Source organism: Macrobrachium nipponense, chromosome 15 (genome assembly GCF_015104395.2).
Source record: "Macrobrachium nipponense isolate FS-2020 chromosome 15, ASM1510439v2, whole genome shotgun sequence".
In the NCBI taxonomy this organism is placed as follows: domain Eukaryota; kingdom Metazoa; phylum Arthropoda; class Malacostraca; order Decapoda; family Palaemonidae; genus Macrobrachium; species Macrobrachium nipponense.
Genome location: NC_087208.1, coordinates 2423632 through 2444409, shown reverse-complemented (window position 1 = coordinate 2444409; position 20778 = coordinate 2423632). Strand labels below are relative to the sequence as shown.

General features: G+C 44.6%; 1 protein-coding gene across 1 annotated transcript in view; it reads left to right on the top strand.

The window, feature by feature from the left end:
- Positions 1 to 20778, top strand: part of LOC135226968 (ATP synthase mitochondrial F1 complex assembly factor 2-like) — a 76963-nt gene that overhangs the window by 15429 nt on the left and 40756 nt on the right. The window contains exons 2-3 of the mRNA XM_064266672.1: positions 7305 to 7418; positions 14018 to 14124. Coding sequence (XP_064122742.1) covers positions 7331 to 7418; positions 14018 to 14124 — 195 coding nt within the window. The 5' untranslated portion in view covers positions 7305 to 7330. The remainder of the gene's footprint in view (positions 1 to 7304; positions 7419 to 14017; positions 14125 to 20778) is intronic.

Below are 20778 nucleotides of genomic sequence, written 5' to 3'. Positions count from 1 at the left end.
GTTGAGGAGGGATCCTGCCCCATTCTCGATTTCTACGGGAATCGAGAGACCACCAGCCGATATCGTTTGACGATTCGGTGGGGGTTTCGCAGACTGCTTAGAATTCTACGGAATTTCTAGCGCATTCAGGTGTTTAGAGTTTCTTACGAATCTCCAAACACTTAGGCGAGACCACGTCCAAGTGAGCGAGACGAGAATCCCCGATATGTTACACGATAATCGGAACCTCGCCTATGCTCGAATTCCTGGAATTTCTAGCATTAGGAAGAAGACGCTGCTGAAAGAAGACTATCTACAGTAGGCGACCAACCTGGAATAGAGAAGAACGGACGGGAATATCCAGTTTGCTGGAACTATCGTCTTAGTATTCTGTTCACCATTGAAGCTTTCCTCGAAGGAAGACTTCTCTTCACTCTCTTTAATAGAGAACGAAGGTGGTCATCTCCAATCCTTATTTTGTTTTCTTGAAGGAAAGAATTTTAGGATGGAGATCGTTGTTCAGAATCCTACAAATATACTACGTATATTAACCTCGCGACATGATTCTGCTAAGCAGTTGAATGGTCCGAGGGGTGGCGCATATCCTGGTTATTCTACGGATTGCGACTTAGACGAAAAGTATTCTAATTGAACTGCAACCCGGGTTGCCTGCAACCTCCAGAGTTTCCAGTTCAATTTTATATAACTATGGTGTTGTCACAACAACGCCATTTAAGCTTTATATTTACCGAAATTCGTTTCGCTTAAATATAATTGCTCGAGCATATCTTTTTATGCTCGTGGTTCTAGCCGAACGCATTCCTTCGTGGAAAGGATACTTGGCAACTCAGGATGACGAGTCAGCGACAGCTACTGCGTATTGAATTGCCGAGGCATTTCAGTATCAGCTGCCGCTTTGAGATAGACGGTTGTTTTATGTCTTCTCACCTGCTTTGATTGAATAACAACCGTATCTCTGCCCAACAATCACGGACTTAAGTCTCTGATTAACGGGGATTCTCGCATACATGAATGACCATCTACTGCTGAGAAACGCTAGTATTCATCGTCTTCGGTATTGCGAGAATTTTAAACAGAGATATCTATTCGACTCTCATCTTTCTGTTTACCGCACGGTAACAGAATTCTGTAATAGTCTCTTGCTGCATCGTATCCGATAATGCGAATGATTTTTGCGGAATCTGAGTTTGTCCTCAAAATATCTTGTATTCGGAGGTGTCATTGTTCATTGTTCACCCGGATTAGCAGATGTATTGAAAGACTCGCCTACTCCCACACCTGCCAGCTCTACTTCCAAACGTTCAGCCCTGAGAAGCAGTTCTTCAAGCGGCTCTCCCTGTGTTTCATTACTGAAGAACGCCCCGCTTTCATTGCACAACGGACAGCAATGAAATGGCGGTTAGCGTTTTCAGTCATTTGTAAGCACAGGTTTAGAATCTTGAGATTCCTTCTCTCGATTCAGCTGGAAGACGTAGTTGCATTCATTGCCTACCTTCGTCTTCAACGTCACATAGTGTTGTTTCTCCTTAAGCTGAGATTCAACGTCTATGAGATTTTCTTGCCATCAGGGACCTCGGTCTTTTGAAGGCAATTGACTTTCGCCTTTTGAGCTTATGCATTAAGAGAATATCGCGCGCCGTCCGGCATCGGTGACTAACAAATATTTTATTTGTTTGGTCTCTCAGCATAACTCTTTAAAGGGCGAAGTCACGTGACTTACCCGGATGCTTGGACAACTTGCCTCTACTGATTCCGAACCAGTCAGTCGGCAGCTGTCAGAGCGTCCGAGTCAGTTACGAACTATGCTGTGGACTTAGTTCGGTTGTTCCAGAGCAATTCATTACTTCGTCTTAATAGCTTGTCAGTATGAGTACTGTACATAACCAAAGTCGAGAAGAGGGATAGGTCATACGACTATTCCTTCTTTCGCTTAGGTACTGCATGACTTCTCTTGAGAAGTCAAGCACAAAGGGATGGGATTTGTGTCGCTCGATTTCGTACCGATCTTCGTAGCGAAGACTCAGAACCCTTCGGTAACTGACGATTGGTTCGAGTCCCGTCCTTCACAATACCCTCCTAATGGACGTCACGCTCCGATACGAAGGCTATGCTGCTTTGTCCTGTGAAGGTGCGACGGAGCTGTCTGAAGAAACTCGACACCCAGGATGAGTGTGGACGCCTCTTCATCATTCTCTCGCGTTCCGCAAGAACTTCTCCGTGGCGCAGGTAATGAAGGCAGGCGCCTGGTCCAACCGGACCGCATGCACCTCCTTCTACCTTCAGGATATTGCCCACAGTTCCTTGGATCTTTTTCCTTGGGAACCGTGGTGGTTGCTCAACACGTTGTGTAGTTAACCCAGACCCTCGCAGGCTGAACAGCATCGAGTCCTGGTGTGACGTAAGAATGGATGAGGAATGAGAGTGTGACTGGCTCCTCATTCCCATCTTTTTCTTCCTCTACCTTTGGGTAGAGGGACACGGTCGTCACCGCCTGCTGGGTAAGGACGAGATGCAGGTGAGCTACTCATAGAGCACCATCCTATCCCTGTCAGTAGGGATAGGAGTAAATATCCACCACTTCCTCCAACAAGGGGGAGGAAGTGGATGCCAAATTGAGACAAACCCATCATTTTATGATTCTCTTGCAAACAGGAACAAGTTCTTGCTTGCTGGTACGAAGAGATACGCTTGCCTCTCTCTTAGTACTTGGCCCAGAGGTCTGACCATTGATCCTGCGGTGCACACCCCGATCAATCGGACAGAGTTTGGATCCCTCCCTTGTCTTACGACCAGGGAGGCACTCCAGGTTGGACGAACACCAGTCTGTTCACCAAAAAGACTCAGATTCCTCCCACCAAGAAGTGAGTCTTCCTATTGTTAAAGACGAGGGTTTGTATTACGTATCGGAACAAATGACAATTTGTCGAAAAGAAAATTGCATTTTTCCTAACTATACAAAACTGAGGTCCTTTACTATAGTCCCACCTCATGCCACCCCTCACTCTGCAACTTTTTGCATGGGCTAAAGCAAAAGTGATTCTTCACCTCTCGGCGCGCGGGCGCGCGCACGATCGGACAAGCAGTTAACTACCGTTCTTCTCCCCTTGTTCGAAGCTTAACGGACCGTCCCAGCTGCCGCTAGTTACCTTCCTATTGTTAAAGGACCTCAGGTTTTTATAGTTAGGAAAAATGCAATTTTCGACAAATTGTCATTTTTAGTAGCTTTGGCAACCGCTAAAAGAGCTAGTGAGCTTCAGGCCATATCGAAGAAGGTGGATGGAGACATGGGCAACGTAGTGTGTTCATTCCAAGAAGGTTTCTTGGCCAAGATGAGAATCCAGCTAATCCTTGGCCAAGATCTTTGAAGTTTTGGGTCTGTCTGAGTTAGTGGGTCAGAGCAGAAAGAGTTCTCTGCCCTGAGAGCATTGCGGTTTTATATGGAAAGAACAGAGATATCAGAGGGAATTCTGATGCTCTGTGGTGTTCAGTTAAAGACCCCAGTAGACCCATGACGAAGAACGCTCTAGCCTTCTTCATGAGAGAGTTGATTAGAGAAGCTCATATGTTGTGTCAAGAGCAGAGCTTGGTATTTTGAAAGTGAAGGCTCATGAAGTCAGGGCAGTTGCGACTTCATTAGCTTCTTTAAAAAGAATTTAGCCCTCAAGGAAATTATTGAATCCACATATTGGAGAACTAATTCAATATTTGCGTCTCATTATCTTAGGGATATTCAGACAACCTTTGATAATTGTCAGACGCTAGGTCCATACGTGCCTCTGGTACAGTATTGGGCAAAGGAGTTACTACCCATAACCTTCTTTTTTAAGCTAGTTGATTTTATTAGGTGATGGTGTTTGTGTTTTTTGGTCGTCTGAGAAAAGTGTTCGGTACTTTTATCAGTCTTGTTAGTATTATCTTGTGATGGTGTGTGTGTAGTTCAGGTAAATGATCTATTACTAGCTTGAATGCCGTGCATAAGAGGGCTGTACGGTTCTGTAACAACATTGGTCATCGTCCAGCTTTGTCAGTTCCAGTCTTAGCTTCTTCAACATACAGGACACTTCCTTGTTGAGAGCTCCTAAGGTTTAAGCAGGCTTAGAGGCAGGACTATGAAGTCAGCTACCTTAGCAGGTAAGGAACCTAGAGTTTTAATAATATTTTAATAATATTTTTATACTCTAATAATGTTGCTGTCTTTGACCCACCTCCAAATGTGTCAATCAGCTATATATATACCTGCCAGGTAAGTGTCATACATTAAAATGAAGTTTTTTATGTTAAACAAAGTTTAATGTATACTACCTGGCAGTATATATAATTTAATTCCAACCCACCCGCCTCCCTCAGGAGACAGGGTTCAGAGAAAATCTGGCCAATTGGGAACGGTTCCTAGCGCTAGCGCCACGGTAACGGGGTGGTGGTTGCCTGAACTACTAATAGGTTACTAGCGTTTGCCGCGAGTTTTGAAAATTTCTGCCAGGTGGAACAGAGAATATAGCTATATATATACCTGCCAGGTAAGTATACATTAAACTTTGTTTTAACATAAAAACTTCATTTTCCATGGTAATACCCCATTCTGAGTTATACGTACCATAGTTCTACAAGGTTAGGTTTGTTTTTGTCAGCAGAACCTGTTTCCATGGTTCTGCATTTGCTCCTTAAATTATTTTTAATCCTCACAATCCCAGCTAATATACACTAATGCAGGCAAAATTTAAGGATGGCCAATTTAAATGAAAAATAAAAAAATACTCATCAATGGAAAGAGGAAGATATTTATATGCTTATGGTATAAGAGAAAAAATTCTAAAAAAAATTTCTGCATCTTCCACAGGAAGTTGAAAGTGAATTGTTTCCACCCCTTGCTGGCGTCTTTTCCCTAAGATAGTCATAAAAATATGCTAATTCTACAGAGTTATAAATATTCTTTCTAATATTTTTAAATTTGATTTTGCCAAATTAAAATTACAGCTCAGACAGTATCATAAAAGATAAGAAATAATACCAGGAACAAATTCGGAGTATATGTATTGTAAAATATTTATGAGGCATCCTTGGGTGGGAAGTTGTGACATCATTCCCCTTCACCACCTCAAGCAATACTGAATGTCTCTCAGCTCACTCCAATTCTTAAGGGGTCCATACACTGAATGATTGTGTGAACAATTGTCGTTATCAACACACACACACTATTCAGACTGTATGAATGATCTCCGCACTGATTCTAGTCTGAACAAAGATTTTGTTTCAGGAAGACATGGCATCATCTCTAGAAGAGATGTGTGGGGTAGAGTTAGGAGCTGTTGCTGCCACCTAAGTTGTGGCAGAATTCAAAAAGTCTAAAAGAAAGAAAAGGAAATGGGTGAAACAGTGGTTGATTAATAGAGATGAACTTTCTCACAATGCTTTGCTCAAGGAACTTGCTCTAGAACCAGGAGACTGGTTCAATTATTTAGTTATGAATGAGGAAACTTACTTAAAATTATTATCTTAAGTGTCTTCTGCCATCAGAAAGAAAGATACACCTATGTGTAAATCTATTACATCTCTTGAAAGACTTCTGCCAAATGTAGAATTCATTCTTTGTTAGTCTAGGCCTACACAATACGTCTTTACATGGCAAGGGTTGCTGAGATACTGAAGATATTGGCAGACAAACATACATTACGCAACCTGTGCATGACAGACTTTAGTTGCAAGCCAGCAACCTGGTCATGACAGATTCCTGCAGGGATCATTCAGACCACAAAACTTTGCCCATTTTTGCATTCAGACAAGCCCTTACACAATATTTTGCAAATGATACAGACAATCGTTCATACAATCATTTAGTGTATGGGGCCCTTGCGCAGCAATCTGAAGAGTTGCCAATAGTGATAAATGGAACTAGGAACATTTTTCCCACAATATTCGTTCAAACTGTATGGCGCCAAATCTTGAACATACTATACGCTACCCGGACTTTACCACCACAAAGCTATACATAAACATATATGTATGTTACTTGTCCACAAGGCGTTAAGCTGAACCATTTGTTCTTGCATTAGCCATAAAGAATATTGTTTCAGACTCACCTTGGAGGACATAAATCATAGCATCTTTCCACAGTTGCTCAATAGTTTGAGTATAAGTGCATGTTTTGGGAATGATAAAATTCTCTGTAGTTGTAAATGGGGCTCTCATTACCCTAAGACACCTGTCCTCTGGACCTTCTCCACTGATCACTATATATTACTCTCTTTGCTGTGATAAATTTAATCTCTTTATCAAGAACTACACAGGAGTAACAGCATCCTTAGATTAGATACCCATATACGTACTGCTATATGTGGGGATGACCTACATTAAATGTCAACTTTCCAGACTTGTTTTTTTACATTTAATAACATTTTCTTCTCTACTAACAGTAAGATTTGAAGTAGTTTTCTGTTACTTAAGGATAATAAGATCTTCAGTTCACTAAGGTTTGTTATATTTGGTGATGGTAGTCCGATAGCGTCATAGGCAAAAGGTCTATGAAGGAACGCATTTGTGGTATGATGGATACCTCAGTCTTCTACTTGAGCATTCTCCAAACAAGATCCCTTAACTTGGGTTATGGAAAAGCCACACGCACATTGTTTAAATTTCCAAGAATCTTTCATTTAACTGTTACATGCTCAGTAGTTTACTTGATGTCTATGTATGTATAGATAAACCATTTTGGCAGGTTGGGCATTCATTCAAAGAAGGAATAATATGAGGGTCTTTGAGAAATTATAACAACCCTCCCTTTTACTGGTGCATTTTATTGTATTCTTGCTTTCACTTGCACTTCCTCTAGTGTTGGAAATCACTGGGAAAAAGAAACATGGCAATAGAAAAGTGAGAGGTTTCAGAAAATAAGCACAAAGTGAAAATTACAGACATTAATGTCTTTCTTTAGCCTATACATATTGCTATCTACCTAACAGGTCCTTCCATGCATATAGGCTAGAGGTCAAGAGTTATCCTTCACCTGCTTACACATGATTGTAAAATTGGTGTTCTAGATGATTTTGAAACAAGACAAGTATCGTTCCTTAAGATGAAACCTCCCACCTAAGGAGTGAATTGTCTGCCTGATTCCACGTAACTATCTTGTCACCAACCTGTAGATAAAAACTGTAATATCTGTTTAGTATTGCATTTTTGCCATTTTTCCAGACCTGGATATGTTAAAAGAAATCTAAGTGCTTATTGCATATATTTGATACTGAAAATGAATGTATGTACTATCTTCCGTAATATGTCAGAGACTTAAAGTTTTTTTTTTATTCTAGTTCTGCCTACAGATAGAATTACTGCAATGCTACCTGTGAGTCTGACAAGGAAAGCATATCCATTTCTCTCACAGCTTCCAGTTACCATTACAACATGTCGTTCTATGGCAGAAGGTAGGTTGTTTTTCACAAGTTCAGTATGTACTGTGTATCATTTTTGTGAAGAGTTGTGGATATGGAGTAGTGTCTGCTAGAAAAAAAACTGCTGTTAGTTTCATAAATTTTTTCAGTCTTGTTTTGAGGGAAATACAGTATATATGTATAATAGTAAAATAAGTGATGTGGTGTTAATAATAATTTTCATACAATGAACTTACCTGTCAGATATATACATAGCTAAGACTCCGTCGTCCCCGACAGAAATTCAAATTTCGCGCCACTCGCTACCGGTAGGTCAGGTGATCTACCTGCCTGCCCTGGGCGGCAGGACTAGGAACCATCCCCGTTTTCTATCATATTTTCTCTGTCGCCGGTGGTATCAACATTGTTGTTACTACCTCCTGACTGGAATTTGCTTTTCAAGACTTTATTGATCATCTTTATTGGATTTCTTGGTGACGTACTGGATCGTTGTTTTGGCATTCGCTACTGTGGACTGGATTTGGACTTGCTTTTGATTTTTCTATTAGAATGTCTGATTCAAGTGTTAGTGTGAGAGTGTGTGTGAATGTAGGCTGCAAGGTGAGGATACCGAAGGCTTCGGTTGATCCTCACACTGTATGTCGTAAATGTAGGGGGTTTGACTGTTCTTTGGCTAACACCTGTATTGAGTGTGAAAAGTTGGATGCTAATGAATGGAAGACTCTAACTTCTTACTTGAAGAAGTTAGAGAGGGATAGGATTAGACGGGCTGCACAAAAGAGTGTGAGTACAAGGCCTATTGAGCCTTTTTCTGAGTCTAACTCTCCTTTTATTAATGAATATGATTCTCCCTATGTATCTGAATCCTCACAGGCTTTGCATTCGGATTCGGCTTCTGAAATCGCCAATCTGAAGGCTACTCTTCGTAAAATGAAGACAAAGATGGCGGCCATGCAAGGTAAGGCTAGTGATGTGAATTACGAAGTGAAGTGAGTGTTCCCAGTGTTGTGGAGGGGGCGTCTGAACCGTCCCTGCGATGCTCCCAGGCCTAGACCTCTTCCAAAACTCACACCCAGAGGAGTAGGAAAGTCGAAAGTCGTACGGAGGTTGTGGGGAATCCCCAACGGTCAGGCGTCCCTTCAGCAGGTTCTGTTTCGTTACAGTCTGCTCAGGACCGCTCAAATAGAAGCGTCCTACGAGATTGTTTCTCGTCGTCGGTTCTCCTTCACCTAAACGAGGGTGGAAGGACTCGGATCTTTCTAGGCCACTGAAAAGGCATTGGAAAGAGCGCGCGTTCGACTCGAGCCCGGAGCGCTTCTCGGAGGAAGCTCCTTCTTCTATCAAGAAGGCTAAGCTGGTTTCGACGCCTCCTAGAGATGTATTTGATGATCGCACTCCTTCGAGTTCTCCTGCTTCTTCTATTGAAGAGGACGCTGGGGTGGCTTCCAAGATTTTGGATTTTTGTTTTCTGGCAGTTCAAGAGCAGATTGCCTCTTTGGTGGGAGTTCTTTCAAGGATCCCCCTCGCAAGAAGGACGCTAGACTTCCTATTAAGAAGTCTCGTCTTCTTTCTCCACGCCAGACGTGAAGCGTCCGCCAGACATAAGGAACGTCCTTCCAGGACCAAGAAGAGGCGTAACAAACGTCAGGATTCTTGTTTCCGAAGGCGGAGTTTGCTCCGAGATCAGGAATACGCTCAGAAGGCCCTTGAGGCCACCATCCAGGCGCCGAGGCGCCCAGTTAGGCATGAGGGATTCAGCCAAGCGCGAGGCGCCAGCCGAGGCGCGAGGAGTTGCGTGAGGCCACCAGAACAAGCGCCGAGACGTCAGCCAGGCGCGAGATGCCAGCCAAGCTACACGCTCCAGCCAAGCGTGAATGAGGCGCCAGCAAGCGCAGGCGCCAGACAAGCGCGAGGCGCCAGCCAAGCGCGAGGAGCTTTTCAGGCGCGACGAAGTCAAGCAGACGCGGAGACTTCTTTTAGACGTGAGAGAGAGTCGGTTCTCTATGAGCCCCCTCTCCTAGTAGGAGTTTGTCACCAGTAGAGAGAGAACGGGATGAAGATCCTCTCGTTTTCAGGACCGATTCTCCACAAGGTGTAGAAGGAGATTCGGAAGAAGAGGGTGACGGTAGAGAGAAGGAGTCTCGAACTATAAAGTTCTGACTGACCTTCTTTTACGGGAATACGGAGATTCTTTAAACTCCTGCCGCTCCTCCTTCGCCTCGATCACTGTTTTCGAGTGCGATTATGCCTAAGTCTTCGTCGGTCTTGAAGATGAGACCTACGATCTCTATGAAGAGACGCTTCTGTCCTTAGACAAATGGATGTTGTCTAAGAAGGATCTGGGCAGAACTACCTTCTGTATGCCTCCAGCCATACTTTCTGGCAAGAGAGGTTTCTGGTACCGAACTGGGGAGAACATGGGCCTTTCTCTCCCAGCGGCAGCCGAAGCATTCCTAACCAAGGCGGTTTCTCCCTCACAGAGAGCAGCCCTGGTTTTCCGCTCCCATGTCTGACTTCCTGTTTCCTTCTCAGTTAGTGAAGGACATTTTCTCGATCACTGACTGAGAAAGCGACTCAGGATCCTTTCTCCTGCAAACTGCAAGGAAGAAGAGACCCTCTTGTTTCTGTTGACAAGAAAGGACCGACTTCTACGGTTCAGCCCTTTCGAGGAGGGCCTCTCTCCAGAGCTACTAAGAGAAGAGGTCTTGAGAGGAGAGGTAAGGCTCCTTCCCGTCCCTTTAAGAAAGGGAAGTGAGACAGACAGCCTCCAAACACCAGTGGGGGCCAGGCTTCTCGAATTTGCAGACGCCTGGTCACTCATAAACTCAGACGCCTCTTCCATGTCCATAATAAGGAAGGGATATCTTATCCCCTTCCAAGACAGTCCTCCACTAACGACCATTCCGCGGGAACTGTCAGCCAGATACAGGGACCCTGTACTGAGGGATACTCTTCGTCTGATGGTGAATCAAATGTGGGACAAAAGAGCTATAGAACTGGTTCTAGAGCAAAACTCTCCGGGGTTTTAGGGGGTTTTCAATCGGCTTTTCCTGGTTGCGAAAGCCTCGGGGGGCTGGAGACCAGTTCTAGATGTCAGCGCTCTGAACAAGTTCGTTCGAAAGGAGAAGTTCTCTATGGAGACTTCGGCCTCAGTCCTTGCGGCGTTACGTCAAGGAGATTGGATGGTGTCGCTTGATCTCCAGGACGCCTATTTTCATGTCCCCGATTCACCCTTCGTCGAAGAAGTACCTCCGTTTCATGACGGGGGGAAGGATCTTTCAGTTCAGGGCCTTGTGTTTCGGCCTATCCACAGCGCCTCAGTCTTCACAAAGCCTGATGAAGAATGTGGCGAGGTTTTCTTCACCTCAAAGGCGTCAACATCTCTCTATATTTGGACGATTGGCTCATCAGGGCCAGAACAGAGAGACAGTGTTTGGAGGACCTTTCTTTGACCCTAGACCTGATAAAGGCTTTTGGACTACTCGTGAACCTCGAGAATTCACAGCTGATTCCCAAACAGAACTTGGTCTATCTGGGGATTCAAGATGGATTCCTCGGGGTTTTCGAGTATTTCCTTCGCAAGAGAGAATCGTGAGAGCTGGAAAAAGTCTCTCTCTCTTCTTAGGAAAGAACGACTTCGGCGAGGGAATGGTTAAGCCTACTAGGCCACCCTTTCCTCGCTCGAACAGTTCTTTTCCTCTAGGAAGACTACATCTTCGCCCTCTTCAGTTTTTCCTAAAGAGATCGTGGAACTGGAAGACGGGACTTCTCTCCGACAGTTTTCTCCTTCCAAGGGAAATGAAAACACACCTGCAATGGTGGTTGTTCCCTTTCTCTAAAAGAGAACAAGGGAATTTCTCTGGAAGTTCCGAACCCAAACCGAGTGTTGTATTCCGACGCATCGGAGAAGGGTTGGGGAGCAACACTAGGACCAGAGAGAAGTGTCAGGCACCTGGAAGACAGCACAGGTGTCCTGGCACATAAATTGCAAAGAACTTCTTTAGCAGTTCACCTTAGCGCTAAAGTTCTTCGAACCCTTTGTGACGAACAGTGTGGTCCAAGTGAATGTGGACAACACTACAGCCCTGTCCTACATTCGGAAGCAGGGAGGAACACACTCTGTGTCGCTTTACGAGATAGCAAGAGATCTGCTAATTGGGCCTTACAAAGAAACATCGCCCTCCTAACAAGATTTGTTCAGGGGACGAGAAACATCAGGGCGGACAGACTGAGCAGGAGAAGCCAGGTCCTTCACACAGAATGGACTCTTCATTCAGAGGTGTGTCAGAGTCTTTGGGATCTTTGGGGCACTCCTCACGTAGAATCTGTTCGCCACATTCCTTTCCAAAAGGCTGGAAGTCTTTTGTTCAGTGGTGGAAGACCCAAGAGCTCTCGTGGTCGACGCCTTCCTGCTGGACTGGTCTCATGTGGACGTGTACGCTTTCCCCTTTCAAAATCCTGGACAAGTGTTGAGAAAGTTCGTAGCGTCCAACGGGACAAGGATGACCCTGATAGCCCCGTTTTTGGCCAGCACAAGATTGGTTTGTTCAGAGGTGCTGGAGTGGACAGTAGACTTCCCAAGATCCTTTCCAAAAAGGATGGATCTTCTCAGACAGCCACACTTCGAGAGGTTTCATCAAAACCTCCAGCCTCTCGCTCTGACTGCCTTTCGACTATCGAAAGACTTGTCAGAGCGAGGGGGTTTTCTCGCGAAGCTTCAAGCGCTATCGCTAGAGCCCGCAGAGCTTCCACTAGACGAGTCTATCAGTCGAAGTGGGAGGTATTCAGAAGGTGGTGCAAGTCTAAGAAGTTGTCCTCCTCCAGTACCTCTATAACCGAAATCGCCGATTTCCTGTTGTTCTTGAGAGAGGTCTCTCATTTGTCTGTATCGACAATCAAAGGATACAGGAGCATGCTGTCGGCAGTATTTAGAAACAGAGGCCTAGACATTGCTGACAATAAAGATCTGCACGACTTGATTAGATCGTTTGAAACGACAAAATCGAAGGAACTAACTCCACCCAGCTGGAACCTGGACGTAGTTCTCAAGTTCCTTTCGTCGGACAGATTTGAGCCTCCCCACGTAGCTTCGTTCAGGGATATAACAAGAAAATGCTTGTTTCTTCCTATCTTTGGCGACAGCCAAAGAGTTGGCAAACTTCATGCCCTAGAAGATGAAGTCTGCTTTAACAAAGACTCGGCCTTTTGCTCGTTTAGAAACTCTGTTTCTAGCGAGAATGAAAATCCATCGAATCCTGGCCCAAGAGAGGTTCGAGATCAAAGGCTTATCGAGTCTGGTAGGGAGAGAAACAGAGAGGTCTCTTTGCCCGGTAAGAGCCTTGAAGTTCTTCTTACAAAGAAAGAAGCAAATGGGAGGCTCTAGACAAAGTCTTTGGTGTTCGATTAAGGACCCCACAAGAATCATGTCTAAGAACGCATTAGCTTTCTTCATTAGGAGCGTCATTACGGATGCTCACAAGTTCTGTCCTGACGACTCTTTTCCGCTTTTAAGAGTAGAAGCCCATGAAGTTAGAGCAGTGGCGACGTCTCTCTCTTTTCAGAAGAATATGTCATTAAAGAAAATCATTGACACGACATATTGGAGGTGCAATTTCAGTTTTTGCATCTCACTATCTTAAAGACGTTCGCGTGACCCTACGAGAAATGTTTTTCTCTGGACCATTTGTATCGGCGGATACAATACTGGGTACGGGAGCCAAACACCAATCCTAAATTTGTACATACCTTCTACTAGATATGTTCTAGATTCCTGCTGACAAAGAGGGCTTGGTGCTGCACTGGCGGCCAGTCACTGTTGTTCAGTAAGGAACTCTTGTGATATCTTTTAGGGGAGTATTTAATTTTTTTTGAGAATTTTGTATAAATGAGTTTTTCGTTTCGAGTTATGGGTTGTTTTGTTATGAGTTCGGGGATAACTCAGAACAATTCTATATACTAACATGGTGGTTAGGATCAGGTGGTCGGGATTGGTTATCCTCCATTCACAAGGTGTGGTTGTCATAGAAGTGGTCCAGTACCCATTGACAAAGTCCTTTTAGGCTCTGCCGAGTAAGCGGTTCTTATACCCATCGACAGACCCACAAGAACTCTAGCCATAGATCTAATATCTCGCTAAAGTCTTGAGGTGATGCAGACTACCGGGCTACAGCCACGAAGTCTACCACCTATCAGGTAGGAACCAAGGTTTTTTCTTTTATACCTACAACATATGTTGTTTACCTGTCTATAATAGCTGTCTCTGACCCTCCACCAAAGGGTGCCAATCAGCTATGTATATATCTGACAGGTAAGTTCATTGTATGAAAATGATATTGTTATAATACAATAAAGTTTCATACATACTTACCTGGCAGATATATACGATTAATGGCCCACCCAGCCTCCCCGCAGGAGACAGGTGGAAGAGAGAAAATATGATAGAAAACGGGGATGGTTCCTAGTCCTGCCGCCCAGGGCAGGCAGGTAGATCACCTGACCTACCGGTATGGCGAGTGGCCGCGAAATTTGAATTTCTGTCGGGGTACGACGGAGTCTTAGCTATGTATATATCTGCCAGGTAAGTATGTATGAAACTTTATTGTATTATAACAATATCATATTTTATTTTACAGCTAGAAAAAGGTTTTACAGAAATGTAGGCATTGCTGGGACAGGTGATATGTACGAGATAAACCTTGATCATAGAAAATTAAAAACCCCGCTTGGAAAAGTCTTACAGGTGAGGAATGTAAATTTTATGCTATTTCTATTGTATTTCAGCTTAGGTAGTAAGTTGGCCAAGGTGTCACCATCTGTTGAGATAATACACCTAGAAAAAATATGGCCCTTTAGAGTACCTAACGATCAAAATTTCCATTTAATGTATGACACTTACCTGGCAAGTATATATATAGCTATATTCTCTGTTCCACCTGGCAGAAATTTTCAAATCTCGTGGCAAGCGCTAGTAACATATTAGTAGTTCAGGATACCACCACCCCGTTACCGTGGCGCTAGCGCCAGGAACCGTTCCCACTTGGGCCAGATTTTCTCTGCCAGCCGAACCGGCAACATTGTTGGTGGTTCCCTGCTAGGATTTTCTTCTTGTTGCTGACTTTTCATGGAATTATTGGTATCGTACTTGGAAACGTTAGCTTGGCATTCGCTTTGGATTGTTCTTGGAAAATGTCTGACACTGGTAGTATGTTTAGAGTTTGTGTGAAAGAGGGGTGTAAGGTAAGGTTACCGAAGGCTTCGGTCGACCCTCATACCATTTGCAAGAAGTGTAGAGAGAATGTGTGTACTTGGGAGAGTAGGTGTGTTGAGTGTGAGAATTTGTCAGAGAAGGAGTGGAAGATATTTATGAAATATGTTGAAAGGCTTGAGAAAGATCATGTAAGGAGATCTGTTTCTCGTAGTGAGAGGTCAAATACTTCTAGTAAAAGGAGTGAATGTGTTTCCTCTCCAGCTCCTTCTAACGTAGAGTTGGTAGTTCCTTCTCCCCAGGTATCTCCTGCGCCCGCTGCTGTATCGGAGGGGGCGAACGATACACAGATTGTTAAGGTGTTCGCTGCCCTTGCGTCCATGGGTGACCAAATACAGCGCCTTACGGATAAAGTCAGTGCTTTTGATGTCAGTGAAAGTGTAGTGGAGGGGGCGTCTGATCGTCTCTCTCGTGCTCCTAGACCTAGACCTCTGTCAAGCTCCAGACCCAAGGGAGAAGGCATGTCAACAGTCCAAGGGAGGGGGCGAGAGAAGTTTTTACCCAAGGTTCGCGTCCTTTGGACAGTCCTGTTGTAAGATCCCAGGCTGTTGCAGTTCGCCGCAGAAAAGGCGTGTCACTGGGAAGTGTGCGTCCTCTGATGGTTCGACATCAGAGCGGGAACATCGGTACTCGGTAGTGTCTTGCCCCCTCAAGAGGACATTAAGGACATCGACTACTCAGGATAGACGTGCTCAAGATCGTGAGGCTTGGAGCAGCCCGGAGGTTTTGTCCTCCTCAGACGACGAGGACATGGTTCCGATCAAGAGGAAGAAGATTGTTTGATCGAAAGGAGACTCGGTATGGCCCGTACGTTCCTGGATTTTGTCAAGAGACTCCCCCCAGTCCTCTTGCTTGTCCTCTCCTCTTCTCTCTCCTTCGGGTAGAGTCCAAGATCGCTCTCCTTTGCGTCCTAGTCCTTCTCGTCTTCCTCCTCCTCCTACGGCTGTTCGTCAGGATTTCTTAAGGGAAATGCAGTCTAATTTTGCAGTTCTCGTTAATTCATGGGACGCAGGCGACAGGAAGCAGATGAGTCTACGATGGACGCAGGACGCAAACGGCAGCACATCGATACTTCTGTGGTTGTAGAACGCAGACGGCAGGACGCAGAGACTTTTGGTCGCAGGACGCAGGCGGCAGGACGTTAATCCAGCAGCAAAACGTCACAACGATAGTGATCTGCAAGACATTTCTTCAGCAGAAGAAGAATTGGACTTTGTTGAGGAGAAGAATGTGGAACCGTCTTCGGATTACAAGATCCTTACTTCACGTCTTCTTTCTATTTTCGAAGGGGAATTTCAACCTACGGCGCCTTTATCTCCCCTGTCTCAGTTTTCCAAGACTAAGACTCCAAAGAAGTCCTCTTTTCTCAAGATGACTCTGTCGATTTCGGCCAAGAAGGCTCTTCAACGAGTGAATAACTGGCTGAAGGACAAGAAAGAAGCAGGGAAATCCTCTTTCGCTTTTCCCCCAGCCAAGTTAGCGTCGAAGACTGGAGTATGGTACGCTACTGGAGAAAGTCTTGGCATGGGAGTACCTGCCTCCTCCCAGGGGGACTTCTCCAGTATAGTGGACAGCTCGCGCAGACAGGCGTTGCAGTCTGCCAAGGTCTGGTGGACTTCGTCCGAGTTTGACCATCTTTTTAAAGGGATTTTTAGGACTTTCGAAGTCTTCAATTTTCTAGATTGGTCATTGGGAGCTTTGGCGAATTCCTTAGAAGACGAGAATGCCCAGGATTCGGAAGTGGCTAAGAGCATTATGTCCTGCATGGACAAGGCTCTGAGAGATAGAGCAAATGAACTGGCTTCATTGTTCGCAGCAGGAGTTTTGAAGAAGAGGTCGCTTTTGTGCTCATTTGCTTCTAAAGGTGTTTCCAACTCAGAAATCAGAGTTGATGTTCTCTCCCCTTTCAAACCAACTGTTTCCTTCAGAGGTTATTAAGGATATAGCGCTGGCGCTTTCTCAGAAGGCCACTCAAGATCTGCTCTCTTTCGTCGGTAAGGAAGTTTTTACCATCCAAGTTGGTGAAGAAAACTCCAAAAGAATCAAGGCCTTCTCAACAGCCCTTTCGAGGCAGAACTTTCGCTCGACCCTTCTTTAGAGGCAAGAGAGTACCCGCGAAAAGAGGAGCCAAGACCACCTCTAAACAATGAGAACTCAGTCCTCCAGACAGCAGTAGGAGCCAGACTTCAAGGATTTTGGGAAGTTTGGCAGAACATGAAGGCAGATCCCTGGGCCGTCAACGTAGCTCGGGAAGGCTACAAGATTCCTTTCTTAAAGAGACCTCCTCTCGCAACATTTCCGAGAGCCCTGGGGGCAAATTACAACGATTTAGTGAAGAAAACGGCTCTGTGGGAGCAAGTCTCTTCCATGCTAGAGAAAGGAGCCATAGAACCTGTTCTGGATCACGAATCTCCGGGATTTTACAACCGGTTGTTCCTGGTTGCAAAGTCCTCGGGAGGTTGGAGACCAGTGCTGGACGTAAGTCAACTGAATGTTTTCGTGGAAAAGACCAAATTCACTATGGAGACGAACGATTCAGTACTGGCAGCGGTACCGTCCAAAAGGGGACTGGATGGTTACCCTGGACTTACAAGACGCATACTTTCATATTCCGATTCATCCAGGAAGCAGGAAGTATCTAAGGTTCGTGATTCAGAACACGGTTTTTCAATTCAAGGCCCTGTGCTTCGGCCTTTGCACAGCCCCCCAAGTGTTCACGAGGATGATGTCCAATGTAGCAAGATGGTTGCACTTAAGAGGGGTCAGAGTGTCATTTTACTTGGACGACTGGTTGATAAGATCCCAATCAAGAAGTCAATGTCTGGAGGACCTGAAACAAACGTTGGACTTAGCAAAAGACCTAGGTCTTGTGGTAAACCTGGGAAAGTCTCAGTTGAATCCCAAGCAACAGATAGTTTATTTGGGGATTCAGATATTGTCAGCGACTTTTCGGGTTTTTCCATCCCCCGAAAGGCAAGCCCTATGCATCCGGAAGGTGCAGGACTTCCTAGAGAAAAACCGATGCTCAGCAAGAGAGTGGATGAGACTACTGGGCACACTCTCTTCGCTAGAGAGGTTCATCTCTCTGGGAAGACTGCACATGAGACCTCTACAGTTTTTCCTGAAAGATTCATGGCCAAGAAAATCGCAACCGGATTCCTTCCAGTTTCTAATTCCTGCCAAAGTGAAGGAGGAATTAAGTTGGTGGCTAACCCCAGGCAGGTTAGCAGAAGGGATGTCGCTTCAACAGAAGAGCCCAGACCTCATCTTGTATTCCGACGCGTCGGACGCAGGTTGGGGAGCGACATTAGGCCCTCAGGAGGTGTCGGGTCTTTGGAACGAGGAAGAAACAAGTTGGCACATAAACAGGAAGGAACTGATGGCGATTTTCTTGGCCTTGAAGCACTTCAGAGAGTTGATGCGAGACAAGACAGTGCAGATCAACTCGGACAACACCACGGCTCTGGCATAACATCCGCAAACAAACCAAGGAGGGACTCATTCTTTTCCCCTCTAACATGCTGGCAAAGGAAGTCCTACTTTGGGCGGAAGAGGAAAACGTCGTTCTGCTCACCAGGTTCATCCAGGGAGAGAAGAATGTGAGAGCGGACCTGTTGAGCAGAAGAGGACAACTTCTTCCGACAGAGTGGACGTTGCACCTGGAGGTATGTCAGAGCCTGTGGAAGTTGTGGGGCCGTCCGGTAGTAGATCTTTTTGCGACAGCCAGAACAAAAAGATTACCAACCTATTGCTCTCCGATTCCAGATCAGGAAGCAGTGGCGGTCGACGCCTTCCTGATGGATTGGACAAACCTAGACATTTACGCTTTTCCTCCATTCAAAGTACTGGGGAAAGTTATGAAGAAATTCAGGGAGAGCCAAGGAACGAGGTGACTTTAATAGCTCCATTTTGGACCGGCCACCCAAAGTTGGTTCACAGGAGGTACTGGAAATGGACAACTAAGACAAACCAAGAACTCTTCCTCTAAGAGTAGATTTACTCAGACAACCCCACTTCGACAGATATCACAAGAATACCCTCGCTCTGGGTCTGACTGCGTTCAGACTATCGAAAGTCTTGTCAGAGCGAGGGGATATTCTAGAGAGGTGGCCAGTGCAGTGGCTAGAGCCAGAAGAAACCTCCACAATCGCAGTATATCAGTCGAAGTGGGAAAATTTTCCGTAGTGGTGTAGGAAGAGGAAAGTGTCCCTCATCCAGTACCTCCTCTGACCCAAATCGCAGACTTCCTCCTATACTTAAGAAGGATTTAGGATTGTCAGTGTCTACAATCAAAGGCTATAAAAGTATGTTGACCTCAGTGGTTAGACACAGAGATTAGATATCTCTAATAATGACCTTAGAGATCTGATTAGGTCATTTGGTACTAAGAAACAGCCCCAATGCAGGCCACCTGCTTGGAACCTCGATGTTGTCTTGAGGCATCTAACCTCTAGTAAATTCGAGCCTTTAGAGAAAGCCTCTCTGAGAGATGTGTCTAAGAAGACTATCTTTTTAGTCGCTTTGGCAACGGCTAAAAGAGCTAGTGAGCTTCAGGCCATTTCAAAGAAAGTGGGATGGAGACATGGTAATGCAGTGTGTTCATTCCAGGAAGGTTTTTTGGCCAAAAATGAGAACCCTGCGAATCCTTGGCCAAGATCCTTTGATGTCTTGGGTCTATCTGAGTTAGTGGGACATGAGCAAGAAAGAGTTCTCTGCCCAGTGAGAGCATTACGTTTTTACATTGAAAAAACAAGAGAGATCAGAGGGAATTCTGATGCTCTTTGGTGTTCAGTCAAAGACCCCAGTAGATCCATGACAAAGAACGCTCTAGCCTTCTTTATGAGAGAATTAATTAGAGAAGCTCACATGTTGTGTCAAGAACAGAGCTTCGGTATCTTGAAAGTGAAGGCTCATGAAGTCAGGGCAGTTGCGACTTCATTGGCGTTTAAAAAGAATTTAGCCCTCAAAGAAATTATTGAATCTACCTTTTGGAGAACTAATTCAATATTTGCGTCTCATTATCTTAGGGATATTCAGACAACCTTTGATAATTGTCAGACGCTAGGTCCATACATGTCCTCGGGTACAGTATTGGGCAAAGGAGTTACCACCCCATAACCTTCTTTTAAGCTAGTATTTTATCAGGTGATGGTGTTTGTTTGTTGGTCGTCTGAGAAAAGTGTGTTTACTTTTATCAGTCTGGTTTGTATTATATTGGTGTGGTGTGTGTGTGTAGTTCAGGTATTGATCTATTACTAAGCTTGAATGCCGTGGCATAAGAGGGCTGTAGGGTTCTGTCAACACATTGGTCACGCCCAGTTGTCAGTTCCAGTCTTAGCTTCTTCAACATACAGGACACTTCCTTGTTGAGAGCTCCTAAGGTTTAAGCAGGCTTAGAGGCAGGACCTATGAAGTCAGCTACCTTAGCAGGTAAGGAATCTAGAGTAAATTGATAATTTTAATTATTTATACTCTAATAATGTTGCTGTCTTTGACCCACCTCCAAATGTGTCAATCAGCTATATATATACCTGCCAGGTAAGTGTCATACATTAAAATGAAGTTTTTATGTTAAAACAAAGTTTAATGTATACTTACCTGGCAGGTATATATAATTTAATGCCCACCCTCCTCCCCTCAGGAGACAGGGTTCAGAGAAAATCTGGCCCAAGTGGGAACGGTTCCTGGCGCTAGCGCCACGGTAACGGGGTGGTGGTATCCTGAACTACTAATAAGTTACTAGCGTTTGCTGCGAGATTTGAAAATTTCTGCCAGGTGGAACAGAGAATATAGCTATATATATACCTGCCAGGTAAGTATACATTAAACTTTGTTTTAACATAAAAACTTCATTTTTGCAAATTATAAAATTCACAAATGAGTTAATGACCTTGCTACATCCAGTCCAAAGCTTGGTCAAATTGATTGGGTTAAGTTTGTCAGTAGTAAGGACATTTGAAATTTATAAACAAGATGACAGGTTCAATAATAAGTGAGTTTTCTTGTGAAGTGGCCCCCAGTACTCATCATTCTTCAAGTAGGGAGGGTGGTTTGAAGAATCCCATAAAAAATGGAAAGTCAGTAGAAAATTAAGACAATTAATGCTTGAATAAGAGGTTGAAGGTGCAT